Source organism: Malaclemys terrapin, chromosome 2 (genome assembly GCF_027887155.1).
Source record: "Malaclemys terrapin pileata isolate rMalTer1 chromosome 2, rMalTer1.hap1, whole genome shotgun sequence".
Classification (NCBI taxonomy): Eukaryota; Metazoa; Chordata; order Testudines; family Emydidae; genus Malaclemys; species Malaclemys terrapin.
In genome coordinates, this window is record NC_071506.1 from 171298344 (window position 1) to 171313897 (window position 15554).

The 15554-nt window shown below is 44.3% G+C and overlaps 1 protein-coding gene across 1 annotated transcript in view; it reads right to left on the reverse strand.

Moving 5' to 3' along the window:
* LOC128831797 (dynein axonemal heavy chain 5-like) overlaps positions 1 to 15554 on the reverse strand; it is a 279614-nt gene that overhangs the window by 149633 nt on the left and 114427 nt on the right. The window contains exons 43-44 of the mRNA XM_054018564.1: positions 6820 to 7007; positions 5752 to 5946 (exon numbers count right to left, since the gene is read on the reverse strand). Of these exons, the coding sequence (XP_053874539.1) occupies positions 5752 to 5946; positions 6820 to 7007 (383 nt within the window). The remainder of the gene's footprint in view (positions 1 to 5751; positions 5947 to 6819; positions 7008 to 15554) is intronic.

The window sequence follows — 15554 nt, forward strand, 5'->3', positions numbered from 1 at the left end:
CTGCTCTGGAGTAAGGGGAGGACCCATCTTGCCTCAAGGAATCAAACTGCCTTAGTTAGCAAGAGCCAGATCAGATTTTCATAGGTATTTAGACACTCAAAGATGAAGATAGGTGTCTAGTGGGATTCTCAAAAGCACCTAAGCAGTTTAGGTGCCTAACTCACATTGAAAATTTGGCATCAAGAATCCAAACATACAGAACTTACAGGGAGAGAAAAATTAGGGGCACCTAAAATAGCTTTTCTGTACTTCAGAGTTCAGTAAGTTGGGACTTTCAAGGGCCAGAAGCAAGTGATGTGTCCCACTGCACAGCTGGAACTTTCACCTTTTCAGTTGGTATCAAGCTCCCGTTACTATTCTAGATGGGTCATGAGATCATCATCATCATGATGTTCCCATTACGCCTCTGCTGTTTAGGGCAGTGATGAAGCTCCTCCACTCCAGTCTGTTTCTGGCAAGTCTTTCATGGTTCCCCAGCTGTGCTCCAGGTTTTTCAGCTTGGCTTCCACAGCTCTTTGCCATGTTGTTTTTGGGCAGCCTCATTTTCACTTGCCTTCAGGTGTCCATCTTATTGCTACTCTGGTGATGGAATCAGTTTCCAACCGAAGCACATGGGCAATCCATCTCCAACGCCACCTGGCAATGATGGTGCTCAGATCCTCTTGGCTGCACTGTGTCAATAGATCTTGGTTTGAGAGTGTTCTGGGCCGAAAGATACAGAGGATTTTTCTGAGGCAAGTTGTATGGAGTGAAGACAGCTTGGACATGTCATACTTTCTCATTCCCCAGCCTTCTGCACTGTAAAGTAATGTTGAAAGTACACAGCTCTGATAAATCTTGAGTTTGGTTTTGGTGTTGTATTTTGATGATTTCCAGTCTGTATTTAAGCTCTTGAAGGTGTTCCTGGCTTTATTGATTTTGTACTGGATGTCCTGGCTAGTTTCACCATCCTGACTCATGGTGCTGCCCAAGTATGTGAATGTTTCTACATTGGTGACAATATAAACCTCTATCTGTACTGGAGATGGTGAGGCAATATTAAGGGTCATGATATCTGTCTGATTGCAATTGATTTTCAGTCCAATTTGCTGGCTGAATGCGTTGAGTCGAGTTTTTTTTTTTTTTTTTTTTTTTGTATATGGTGTTGGGTATGTGATAGGAGAGTGAGATCATCTGTGAAGTCCAGGTCTTCAAGGGATGAGAATGCACCATAGGCTGGTCCTGTGCATGCTATCAAAAGCCTTCTCAAAGTCTATGAAGTTTATGTAGAGCTACTGTTGCCATTCTAAGCATTGTTCTATTATGTTTCGTAGAGTGAAGTTCTGGTCTGTGCATCCATCCCTTTCCAAAAACCTGCTTGCTCTTCTCTGAGAAAACTATCAACTGTCTCTGATATATGCTGGACTATGATCTTACACAATACTTTGCTTGGCACAGATAAAAGTGTGATACAACGCCAGTTATTACAATCACTGAGAGTTCCTTTCTTTGGTATCTTCACTATAACCCCAATGATCCACTCACATGGCACTTTTTCCCTTTCCCAGACTGATGTAAATAGAGGGGCCAGGATAAATGCTGCTAACTCAGGATTTACCTTGAACAATTTGCATTCCAGTTATCCTTACCAAGAGCTTTCCCATTTTTTAAGGATTTGATGGCTTGAATGATCTCTTCCTTTGTTGGGGTGTCTGTGTTGATATCAAGATTGTCTTCTGCCTCCTGGATGTTTGCTTCCTCTTTAGGTGGCTCTCTGTTCAGCAATTCTTTGAAATGCTTTGTCTGGCGCATTTCTTGTTCTTTTTCTGTTAGTAGGTGGCCTTGGTTGTCCTTGATGAGAGTATTTGTTGGTGTCTGCTGTTTACCACTGATAAGTCGGTAGACGGTTCCTTGTTCAACACAAGCAGCTGCATCCTCTGCTTGTGTTGTCAGATTATCAATATAATGTCATTTGTCCACTCTCACAAGAGCATAAGAACATATTCATGTTCACAAGAACATAAGAATGGACATATTGGGTCCATCTAGCCCAGTACTCTGTCTTCTGACAGTGGCCAGAGCCAAATGCTTCACAAGGAATTAACAGAACATGGCAATTTTGAGTGATCCATCCCTCATTGTCCAGTGCCAGCTTCTGGAAATTGGAAGTTTATGGACACCAGGAGCATGGGGTTACATCCCTGACTATCTTGATAGCCACTGATGGACCTGTGCTCCATGAACTTATCTAATTCTTTTCTGAAGTCAGTTGTACTTTTGGCCTTCACAACACCCCATGGCAACGAGTTCCACACGGTAATTGTGCATTGTCTGAAGAAGTACTTCCTTATGTTTGTGTTAAACCTGCTACCTACTCATTTCATTCGGTGACCCCCTTGTTCTTGTGTTATGTGAAGGGGTAAATAATCTTTCCAATTCACTCTCTCCATACTGTTCATGATTTTATAGACATGTATCATATCGTCCCTTAATCATCTCTTTTCTAAGCTGAAAAGTCCCAGTCTTTTTAATCTCTCCTCGTATAGAAGCTGTTTCATATGCCTAATCACTTTTGTTGCCCTTCTCTGCACTTTTTCCAATTCTAATATACCTTTTTTGAGATAGAACGACCAGAACTGCATGCATTATTCAAGGTGTGGGTGCACCATGCATTTATATAGTGGCATTATTATTATATTTTCCTTTCCTAACATTCTGTTACCTTTTTCACTGATGCTGCACTTTGAGTGGATATTTTCAGAGAACTATCGAAGATGACTCCAAGATCTGTTTCCTGAGTTGTAACAACTAATTTAGACCCCACCATTTTAAATGTATAGTTGGGATTATGTTTTCCAGTGTGCATTACTTTGCACTTATCAACACTGAATTTCATCTGCCATTTTGTCACCAGTCAAGTGAGATCCCTTTGCAACTCTTCACTGTCAGCTTTGGATTTATCTATCTTGGATTATGAGCTATCTAGTCACATAATCATACACAGTCACAGCATGGCCCTAGTCCCATACTGGGATATTCAGGAGTTTGCCAGTCTAAATAACACAGATGCACAGAAGCTCTGGTAAGTAAACCATTTAGACATCTGAGTAAATCCTCTCCACGTCACACTATCCAGTGCTCTCCCAGTGCACATTTGTGCTAGGCTTACTACAGGTAAACTGGATGAGGGGTAGCGAGTAGATAAACCCTGGCTATGGTCATCCAGAGAAGTTGTTATTCCCCTACCTAAAAGGAGCGGTACCATAGGAACTCCAGCAGGTCCCTCAAGTTAATCCATCACCTTATCTGGAGCAAGCATGTTGGTACAGAAGGAGATTGTCATGCACAGGCAGGACAAGCTGGCATACTGTAATGAGCCAGGTTTCAGAGTAGCAGCCGTGTTAGTCTGTATCCGCAAAAAGAACAGCAGATGGTAGCACTTCCAAGCACCAGAAGGAAGGGATAGCTTGGAGCAAACCTCTCCAATAGCCAACGATTCCCTCTGCTAATGGTAGGTACAGAAGGCCTAGCAAGGAGTCATCAGTATACTATGCATACACACACAGTGCACTGTCCCACAGAGACCCCCTTGTAGTGAGGGGAACTGAGGTACCACAAACAGGACACACAGGTAGTGAACAGCCACTAACCAGCCCGGAACTTTCACCTAGGACACCCACCATCAATAGCCGATCAACAGACAGTATCAGACTTCTGACAAGGATACAGAATCAGCACCTGGAGCTGGCAAGGCAACCCTCCCAACATACAAGCGACCCAGCCAAATAACCACCAACACATAGGATGTGGTGGTCGTTTCAAAAAACTCCAGAGGGCACTCACACTGAAAAGCAACAGCCATCCCTTCCAAGGCTGGACAAAATATTAGGGGTGAAATTCCATATTGCTCCACATACAGTCCCAGTTCTAATGTCTGTGAATGTACCTCCCAGTACAGTGAAGAGAACCATGTCCAAAACAGAAACTAACAGAAACAACACAGACAAACCATTCAGACAAGAAGAAAATCCAATACAACATCCCACTGAGACTGACCCTGGGGAAACAGGCCAGACCATGTCCAATACAATATCTCTGCAGATATCTGTGTTGCTGACCCAGGAAATGGTGCGTACACACAGTATTCCTAAACTTCATGACAAATCTGTACCCAGCACAAGGTTTCTCTGCGGCAAGTCATCTCATTCCACAACACCCTCTGACACAGTGAAGCCCTTTCTCCCAAGGTGCTGGAAGATGTCTCTACAGAAAAAACAGTCTGGTTACCTCAAAGGGCCTGCTATAAAGCGAAAAGTGGACAGATGGCTGGACTGATGAAGCAGGATCATAAGCAATATGTAAATTGTTATCAATGTTGCTGGATCAATATATGGGACTGTATGGGAAGTTCACAGATAAGGCAGACCCTCTGGCAATATTACAGGAAAGATAGCAGCTGACATGACCCGTCAGAAAATCAATTTGCAGCCAAGAGCTGCTATATGAGTGAAATTAACCTGAAACAAAAATCATACTAATGTTGTCAAAAATAATGAGGCAAGGCAGTTCACAGAGTCTGGGGGTGGAAGTGGGGGTGGAAGAATTAATACATGGAGAGAGAAAAACATCCCAACCTGTACTTTTCTTTTCTCTGAAATAATGGGTGTGATTCACCCCTGGGTTGCTCAAATTGTATGCCAAGATAACTCCACTGAAGTCAATGGAGATACCATGGGGTAGAACTGGAGTAATGCAGTGGTGAAGCTGGCCCAATATGACTCTTCAATGGGTCCCAAACTGCAGGACACCTAGGCTTTGGCTACACTAGCACTTTTGTCGGCAAAACTTTTGTTGGTCAGGGGCTGTGAACGTCCCCCACTCCCCGACCCGACCAACATAAGTTTCACCAACAAAAGAACCGGTGTGGACAGTGCTGTGTCAGTGGGAGACACTCTCCCGCTGACATAGCTACCACCACTCGTTGGAGGTGGTTTAATTATGCCGGCAGGAGAGCTCTCTCCCACCAGCATAGAGCGGCTACACAGGAGACCTTACAGCGGTGCAGCTGCAGTGATACAGCTGTGTTGCTGTAAGATCCGTAACGTAGACATAGCCCTAGTTTGTGTTTTGCCTCAATGTTCACATCTCCTCTCTCTGGATATCTCCCCTTTGAGAGCCCATAGTGGGCATCCAGGGCAGAAAACTCAGAATTCAGCAATTTCTGTATAGATTCTCACCAAAAACCTGTACCCTTTGTCTGCATTTAAATAACTCTCACTAGATAAAATGGTAACACCCAGCAAGATGTGCCAAACACAGAAATGTGATTGCTGGACATTGTAAAATTAGTTATAATTCATAAAATTCAAACCCCTTTTTGACTATATATACACAGAGAGACACACTTCTGTAGCAAATAACCAAAATCAGAAGGAAGAAAAAAGTTTTTAAGAGCAGTGGGTGAAAAATGTGGCTTCTACCAACATAACTGCAAACTGTCCCTGATATTTCATCCCTTAAAACTTGAGTTTTTAATTAAAAAACAAAACAAACCTCCCACACACACACCAAATCAACAAGCTTCTGTTAGTAGGTAAAGTACTCTGAAAATTAGAATAACACAATTATTTAAGATCCAGTTGCTAGTACATTCTGATCTGTGAACCTAACCAAAAAAGTAGGCTTACTCAACTTCAAAATAGTAATACACACAAAACATGTTAACTATTCGCTTACAGCAGTGGCTTACTCCTAAACAAATGTTTATTTCACCTGTTTAGATAACTGTTCTTCGCAAAGTTTGTAGAGTGTGTAAAATTTTCGACTAAGGATTTGATTGTCTCGGAAACCTGCACTTGCCAGCTTGACTCTCATAATGATACCACGGTCAGGCACCATCATAGCTACTGTACGGAACTGAATCTTTAGATTTTCTGGAAGTTCCTGTCGCCCTGCATAGCCAGGATTCTGAAAGACACAGAGTGCAAAATAATAAATTATCACTTACCCTCAGTGTGGGCAGAGGGTTTATTTTTTTCTGAATATTACTTGATATAAACATGGGAGTGAAGGAATATGACGACCAGAGCATACAGCAGTCACATACCATTGTCCAATTTCATCTAAAATACTGCAGCTCATGCAATATGTAATATCACACCCCCTATTCTAAGACCACAGGAATGTCTAGTAAATGTGTTGCTTTGGCAAATCACAGTAATATTATTAATATTTTTAAAGTAAACAATTTAAAATAAAGATAAGTGCCTCGATCTTCAATTATGATTGAGGAACACTCAGCACAGCTTTATGCTCCCCTGTCCCTGTAACCATTATGCTGGCAGGCTGAAGTTGTGCACTGCTGCCCTGCCCAGGAGGAATCCTCCAGTGGCCAATTAAACTGGAACTTAGGCAGCTTTGTGCCACCCCTAAATACTGGAGGGCTGACACCAGAAATTCTAAATTCTGATGAAGAGGTTGATGAAAGAGCCGACTGTGTGTCCTTTTTTTCGTTCCCGTTTGTAAAAATATTTAGTACTTGGATTTCGTCTCAGCCTGACGAGTTTTCAATATCCAATTTAAAAAAAATACCCTGAAACATGTGGTTTATGATGGAAATATGACTCGTATTCAGTACAACAAGTCCTATGTTCCTATTAGAGATAAGGGCAACAGAGGATGACAATATTATTTATGAGCCCGCACACTATCAGTCAAATCCTGATTGCTTTACTCATATAAGTAGTTCCACTGACTACATACAAATAGTCCCATAAGACTATTTTGTGGGTAAAGGAAACAGGAGTCTGTCCTCTGATGCTATGATTCACACACACATACCATAGTCAGAAATATGCCAAATTCTCTGTCCATGTCAACAACATCACCATCAGTAAAGATGAACTGGAGCTTCTTATTTTTCTTACACTGAAGAACAATATAGATCTGCTGAGCAGCTACTGATAGAACAGGAAGTTCAATGCGATTAAATTCATCAAAGCAACCCCATGCACCCGACTGGGCTAAACCTATGAGAAAATGAGTGGGGAAACCACAAGAATTTTGTTAGATATAGTATATCAGGCCATACATAAAGTACCGTATATTTTGGATATATAATGTAGCATGAGAAAAATGCAGGGAATCCTATGCAGGGAATCCTATGCTTTTACAGCTACCATTATCAAAGCCAGGGACCACTGTAAATATTATATTTGTATACAGCACCTATGGGCAAAAAAAAGGCCCACCATCCTTTGCAGTGCATGGAGAACCAGGAGTTCACAGGGCCAAGAACAGGATCGTATGAAGTTGTGTTTGAGAGGGGTTCACTTGAAGTAGAGCTTGGGACCACATCCATATATCATTGTACTCCTGATAGCACCACAATTGTACTCAGTTTTTTATAGTAACCAATGCACATAGCAAGAACTGAATGGAAAACAGAGTTCTCCTCCTGAAGAACTAACAATCAGAAGTCACACACCATTACAACAAATGCACATAACAGGCCATGGAGTGGAATTGTGGGCTGATGTTATAAACCTCTTGGTACAGGTATACTTTAAGAGGGTCAAATCCCTCCATTTCTGCATCAAGTCCAAGTCACCAGGCTCATAGCAGGGGATTTTACAATTACGGATGAGGGAAGAAATTCTCTCCCAAGTTGTGGTGTGGCAGTGAAGGTGCTGCCGTAGCCCCTTCTGCTATTTCACTCCCACCTCAAGAGAGGCAACAGCCAGTAAATGTGTGCAGGAGCTGATCCACTGTCTCCTCTCCTCAGTGGTGCAAGTAGAAATCATTTCTTGCTGGTACATTGCACTCATGGGAGGGACACAAAGGGGGGGGGGGCACATGACCTCCCCAGGTGACGCCTCCTGCCCCACCCCCAGCCCGTGACCCCACGCTCTTCCCATCCCCTCCCTATGATCCACATCCATCGCACATTACCTGTGGGGGGGGGAGCTCTGTCCTCCTCCCACTGCGCCAGAGACTTCTGCTGTACAGACCCTGGGAAGGAGGACTCAGGAGATGCAGCTGCTTGGAAGGACTGGGAGGGCGGGGTTGAGGATGGTACAGCCACGCCGGAGGAGCTGCTGGCATTCTGCTCCTTTCCCCACTGGGAACCGCAGCAGGGAAAGGAGCAGAATGCCGGCAGTTCCTCCGGCGGCTGTACTGCCCCTAGCCTCGCACCCCCAGCCCTGACCTCCAGCGGGGCTGCTGTACAGACGGAGGAGACACAGCTCCGTGGAAAGGCAGGGGGCAGGGCTGGGCTCCTCCTCTATCTTTCCGGTACACCATACCAGCTATAAATATCTTACTGGTACGGCATACCAGACTGTACCACCATACTTGCACCACTGCCTCTCCTCTCACAGCCCACTACAGCCCCATCTCCAAACCTTGATGCACTTGGATAGAGGGAATCTTAGCGGGTGGTCCCTGTGAAGCGGCCTCTGTGCAGACTCACTAAATCCTGCCTGCTCTTGTGCAGCAGAATATCCCCCATTCTCCCGCAAGAAGGATCTCCATGGACATCTGGATTTAGCCCAGACAGTAGTTTGGAGCAGAAGATGGCTAACTCCTGATAACGACTGATTGGGAGGCCATTCCAAGTATAGAGGGGGGCATGGAGGAAGGTATTACATTGGGAGTGGATAAAGAAACAAGGATCATTGTGCAGTAGAGGGAGTGACCTGGGATGAGATGTGAAGAGAGAAGACTAGAGCTGTAAGCTAGAATGGAGCTGTGGAGTGCTTTAAAGACAAGGACAAGAAACTCAAACTGAACAAAAAAAAAGAGAAGGAGCCAGGACAAAGATTTAAGATGCGGGGAAAGAGGTGAGAAGGAAATGACATTGGTGGCATCCTTTTGGACAGACTGTAGAGGGAAGGGATGAGGTACAGAGAGGCCGGAGGTTCAGACTGTCATGGTACCCAAGGAGGAAGAAATAGAGAATGTGGCTATTCTACCTGAAAGACTATTTACACCAATTTTTAATATAGTACTATTTTATATTCTTTGTATGGAATGCTCTATTTAAAAAAATTCTCTAACGTGCAACCACTATAAGAAGAAAACAGACAGGGCCCTGTATATGCCATGATTCTCCATATTCATATTCTGTATTTTTCCCTCCTCGGGTACCATATGAATGCCATATTATCCAGCCCTTGCCACAGAATTGTCCTACAGAATCTAAGCTTTCATTTAAAAATTTTGTTAGCCCTTATTGTTATGAAAAAAATCTTTACAAACATAAACCAACTCTCAATCAATGTAGGGCTGTCTTCCTGCAGACAGTGTGAAATAATATCGGAGAGTTGTGTGCAGTACTAGTCATCTCAATGGGTGGCTAACAATGAAATCTAAAATGTACAATTCAAAACCTGACTCAGGAGAGCATTTCTATTGAGGAAGGGTACCTAAGCATGTGCTCAATTTTCAGCATGTGCTTAAGTGTTTTGCTTAAAACGGGAGAGGGATTTAAGAGCATACTTAAATACTTTCCTAAATCGAGGCCCAAATGTCAACTCTGTTAACTACTTCACTGCTGATATGTTTAGAAGAAACATCCAACTAATATAAACATCAAGGAGTCTGGTGGCACCTTAAAGACTAACAGATTTATTTGGGCATAAGCTTTCGTGAGTAAAAACCTCACTTCTTCGGATGCATAGAGTGAAAGTTACAGATGCAGGCATTATATACTGACACATGGAGAGCAGGGAGTTACTTCACAAGTGGAGAACCAGTGTTGACAGTGCCAATTCAATCAGGGTGGATGTAGTCCACTCCCAGTAATAGATGAGGAGGTGTCAATTCCAGGAGAGGAAAAGCTGCTTCTGTAGTGAGCCAGCCACTCCCAGTCCCTATTCAAGCCCAGATTAATGGTGTTGAATTTGCAAATGAATTTTAGTTCTGCTGTTTCTCTTTGAAGTCTGTTTCTGAAGTTTTTTTGTTCAATGATAGTGACTTTTAAATCTGTAATAGAATGACCAGGGAGATTGAAGTGTTCACTTACTGGCTTGTGTATGTTACCATTCCTGATATCCGATTTGTGTCCATTTATTCTTTTGCGGAGGGACTGTCCGGTTTGGCCAATGTACATGGCAGAGGGGCATTGCTGGCACATGATGGCATATATGACATTAGTGGATGTGCAGGTGAATGAGCCCCTGATGGTGTGGCTGATGTGGTTGGGTCCTCTGATGCTGTTGCCAGAGTAGATATGGGGACAGAGTAGGCAACGAGGTTTGCTACAGGGATAGGTTCCTGAGTTGGTGTTTCTGTGGTGTGGTGTGTAGTTGAGTATTTGCTTCAGGTTGGGGGGTTGTCTGTAAGCGAGGACTGGCCTGCCTCCCAAGGTCTGTGAGAGTGAGGGATCATTTTCCAGGATAGGTTGTAGAACGTGGATAATGCGCTGGAGAGGTTTTAGCTGGGGGCTGTATGTGATGGCCAGTGGTGTTCTGTTATTGTCCTTGTTGGGCCTGTCCTGTAGTAGGTGATTTCTGGGTACCCGTCTTGCTCTGTCAATCTGTTTCCTCACTTCCCCAGGTGGGTATTGTAGTTTTACGAATGCTTGATAAAGATCTTGTCCCACAATGACAAGCTGCCTCTGAAAACCTCAACTGTCCAAAACCCAAAATACCCCAATCTAGCTGCCAAAAATTCCAGCTTTAGCCCTGAGGATATCTAACGCAGTTACTCACTGTCCATACAGAAACATGCAGTATATTGAAAGCATTAAATGCTGAGACAGTGGAAATGGAAATTGAATTTAATATCAAAATAAAATGCACAGGGGTTTTTATACTGGGTATATTTTTCCTTTTCATATTTAATTTAAAAACTCTTCCTTTTTAATTTAAATAAAGCTGCTACAGAATTTTTCATCTGTTGCACCAAAGTGTTGAGGAATCCAGGGCCCTTATGCAGAATTTAGGTCTAACTTGCCTCAGATTACATGGGGTGTAGAAAACATATGTCTCATACATATATACTAGCCAAACCTATGATGAGATATGTAATACTGGCTTTGGCAGGCCACATTTCACTTTATTAATTAAGAACCTATTTTAATTTCACCACTGGAGCTTTTAAAAAGAACATAACAAAAATAAAACTCAGAGTCTTATAACTGGTTAGGATAAAAAAAAGTTAAACATGTCAGGAAACCTACTCCCTGCTCCTCCCCACCCCAACCAGCAGACCTTTATCAACAAAGCATATGTCCTACCAGAGGCATTAGTGGCTCTGTGATGTTCAACAATAGTATGTTCAGGGTCCTCAGATTTTTCATGCCAATGTTTGCCGCACAGGTGAAATAAATCAAGGGCTGATTTTATAGATTCTGCAGAAGCTATTTTCCCACAAAATTCCAAGAAACTGAAAATACCCAGTTTTTTGTGCATATTCATTTACATACACACACACACACACACACATAATATGTTAATATAAACTGCATGTAAATTGCATTCTTTGGGAAAGAACATCCCTCTGGTGTTAAAAACTGTACCGGGTACTTTCATTGTATCTCGTTTAGCTCGTCCATGTGAATGGCTAACTCTTTTCTAATGTGATGGCTTTTTTAAAGATATGATGGAGCCAATTCCCCACAGTGCTACGCTGGTTTTAAATCAGAGAAATTCCATTAATTGTAATGGTGGTATACTGGTGTAAATTGGATGAGCATAGTGATGAATCCACCTCATACCTTCATTTGGCTGAATTCTTTTTTCTTACTTGGCTTTTGTGAGCACATGAACAGGGTCATTTTACAGTTTTAGTGGTTATTTTATCAATTCTTTGCAAGTAAATACAATAGCACAGACTTTACAGAATAATTGGATTATGTTTAAGAATATATACAGCAGCATAGATTATATCATGCACTATCAATTTCTGGAAGATAAATAATGCTGTCTCTCTCCCGGGGCCTCTACTTTATTAATAATTAATTAACATAAAAAAGCAATGGTGTTAAGTATTTAAATTAAAGGTTCTGTCCATCAACCATTATGCATAGGAGTATGAGGAGGGGAGTTCAGAGTGAATAATGTAATTAATAGGAATGTACTGTGATAATGGAGAACCAGCAGAGTCATGTATCCATGTGAGGTCTCATGTGTTGTCCACAATCCAATTGGGAATATCACTGGTTTTGTTGACAAGCTTGCATTCAAGAGCACAATGAGATTTTGTTTCCTGATCCCTGTTACCTTCATCTTTGGCAGGCTAGTTACAAGTATGTTTGTTAGGAAGTTAAGAGCTTTCTCTTAGAACTTCATCTAGTAAGTCTCTCTGGCCTGGTCTACACTACGACTTTAATTCGGATTTATCAGCTTTAATTCGAATTAACCCTGTAACCGTCCACACAACGACGCCATTTAATTCGATGTAAAGGGCCCTTTAAATCGATTTCTGTACTCCACCCCAACGAGCGGAGTAGCGCCAAAATCGATTTTAGCAATTCGAATTAGGGTTAGTGTGGCCGCAATTTGATGGTATTGGCCTCTGGGAGCTATCCCACAGTGCATCATTGTGACCGCTCTGGACAGCAATCCGAACTCGGATGCACTGGCCAGGTAGACAGGAAAAGCCCCGCGAACATTTGAACTTCATTTCCTGTTTGCCCAGCGTGGAGAGCACAGGTGACCACAGATACCTCATCAGCACAGGTAACCATGCAGGCTGATAATCGAAAAAGAGCACCAGCATGGACCGTGAGGGAGGTACTGGATCTGATCGCTGTATGGGGAGAGGATTCAGTGCTTGCAGAACTTCGTTCTAAAAGACGAAATGCAAAAACTTTTGAAAAAATTTCCAAGGGCATGATGGAGAGAGGCCACAATAGGGACTCTGAGCAGTGCCGCGTGAAGGTCAAGGAGCTCAGACAAGCCTATCAAAAAACAAAGGAGGCAAACGGTCGCTCCGGGTCAGAGCCGCGGACATGCCGCTACTACGCCGAGCTGCATGCAATTCTAGGGGGGGCTGCCACCACTACCCCACCTTTGTTCGTGGATTCTGGGTCGGGGATAGTCTTGACGCCTGAGGATTCTGCCGATGGGGTAGAGGAGGAGGAGGAGGAGGAGGAGGAGCTTGCAGAGAGCACACAGCACTCCATTCTCCCCAACAGCCAGGATCTTTTTATCACCCTGACTGAAGTACCCTCCCAAGCCTCCCAAGCCAGTACCCAAGACTCTGACCCCCATGGAAGGGACCTCAGGTGAGTTTACCTTTTAAAATATAAAACTTGTTTTAAAAGCAAACGGTTTTTAATGATTACTTTGCCTGACTTTGCATTCGCGGTCAGTTCAGCTACTGGAAAAGTCTGTAGCTACTGGAAAAGTCTGTTAACGTGTACGGGGATGGAGCGGAAATCCTCCAGGGACATCTCCATGAAGCTCTCCTGGAGGTACTCCGAAAGCCTTGCCAGAAGGTTTCTGGACAGTGCATCCTTATTCCCTCCTCCATGGTAGGACACTTGACCACGCCATGCTTGCAGCAAGTAATCTGGTATCATTGCCTGACAAAGCCTGGCAGCGTATGGTCCCGGTGTTTGCTGGCATTCAAGCAACATCCGTTCTTTATCTTGTTGTGTAATCCTCAGGAGAGTGATATCACTCCTGGTAACCTGGTTGAAATACGGGAACTTAATTAAGGGGACAGAGGTGGCCGTTCCTACTGGGCTGTTTGCTTGTGGCGGAAAATAAATCCTTCCCTGCAGTTAGCCAAGCGCAGATGGGAAATTGGCCCTGAGTTTTTCGCGTTTGGCTAGCAGGGATCTTCCCTGTTACCAGCCACGCGGTGGGGGGAGGGTACCGTGATCATCCCAGAGAATTCATGGCGAGGGGGGGGGTCGGCGGCGGGGGGGGGGGGGTAGTTTGGTGCCTGCAGGGATCTTCCCTGATACCAGCCACGCGGTGGGGGGAGGGGTACCGTGATCATCCCAGAGAATTCATGGCGGGGGGGGGGGGGGGTTAGTTTGTTTTCTGGTGCTGCTGAATGTTAACAGAAAAACCGCAGCACTCTACTTGCCTGAAGGGGCCCAGACAAGCCCCCCCACACTGCCCCCCCCCAACTGGCTGAGATTGGCCAGGCTTCTGCAGCACTCTACAGGCTATGCTTGGTATGTGGGAAAGGAGAGTGCAGAAGCTGTAAAACAATGGCTTACCATGGCCGCATGCAAGCCGAATTCTGTTGCCCAGACCTGTGATCTCTAGCAGCAAAGCCACAGGCACTCAGCATTAAGAGGCAAAATGCGACCTTGCACAGAAATCACATGTGCTATGTAATGTGAACAGTGTTGGTCACCGTGAAAGAGTATAAGCATTGTTCTGCAAAATGTAGCTTTTAAAACAATTCTCTCTTTTTTCCCCTCCCTACAGCAGCTGCAAATTCCTCAAGCCTCCCTCCTCCATCCCGAAGATTATCACAGATAAGGCGTCGTAAGAAGAAGACGCGGGAGGACATGTTTTCTGAAATTATGCAATCCAGCAGGAGTGACAGAGCTCATCTGAATGAGTGGAAGGAAACAGTTTCAAAGTATAGGAAAGAAGTCAGTGAACGTGAGGAGAGGAGGGACCAACGTGAGGAGAGGAGGGACCAACGTGAGGAGAGGAGAGACGATCGAGATGAGAGATGGCGGCAGGAAGACCAGAGGATGAAGGATGCAACACTGGGGCTGCTCCGGCGTCTGGTGGAGGTTCAGGAACGGCTGCTGGAAAACAGACTGCCGCTTCAGCCCCTGTTCCACCCTCCCCCCTCCCCATGTTCCGTATCCTCCTCACCCAGACGTGTAAGAACGCGGGGGGGGAGGCTCCGTACACCTTCCCATTCCACCCCAGTAGACAGCCCAAGCAAAAGGCTGTCATTTTTTTAACCTTTTCTTTGTGGCTTTTTCCTTCCCAGCAATCCTCCTCCCAAATACCACCCGGGTTCCCTCCCTCTTTTTCTAATCTATTAATAAAGAATAAATGATTTTTAAATGACAGTGACTTTATTTGGTTTGAAAGAAAGATGGGGGAAGGGGCAGGGTGGGTTCCTTACAGAAAATCAGTCAGTAAAGGGGGAGGGTTTTCATGAAGGAGAAACAAACAGATATTTCACACGGTAGCCTGGCCAGCCATGAAACTGGTTTTCAAAGCTTCTCTGATGCACAGCGCTTCATGGTGTGATCTTCTAATCGCCTTGGTGTCTGGCTGCGCGTAATCAGCAGCCAGGCGATTTGCCTCAGCCTCCCACCCCGCCATAAAGGTCTCCCCCTTACTTTCACAGAGATTGTGGAGCACACAGCAAGCAGAAATAACAATGGGGAGATTTCTTTGGCTGAGATCAGAGCGAGTCAATAATGAACGCCAGCGACCTTTTAAACGGCCAAATGCACATTCTACCACCATTCTGCACTTGCTTAGCCTGTAGTTAAACAGCTCCTGACTCCTGTCCAGGCTGCCTGTGTATGGCTTCATAAGCCATGGCATTAAGGGGTAGGCTGGGTCCCCAAGAATAACTATGGGCATTTCAACATCCCCAACGGTTATTTTCTGGACCGGAAAGTAAGTCCCTTGCTG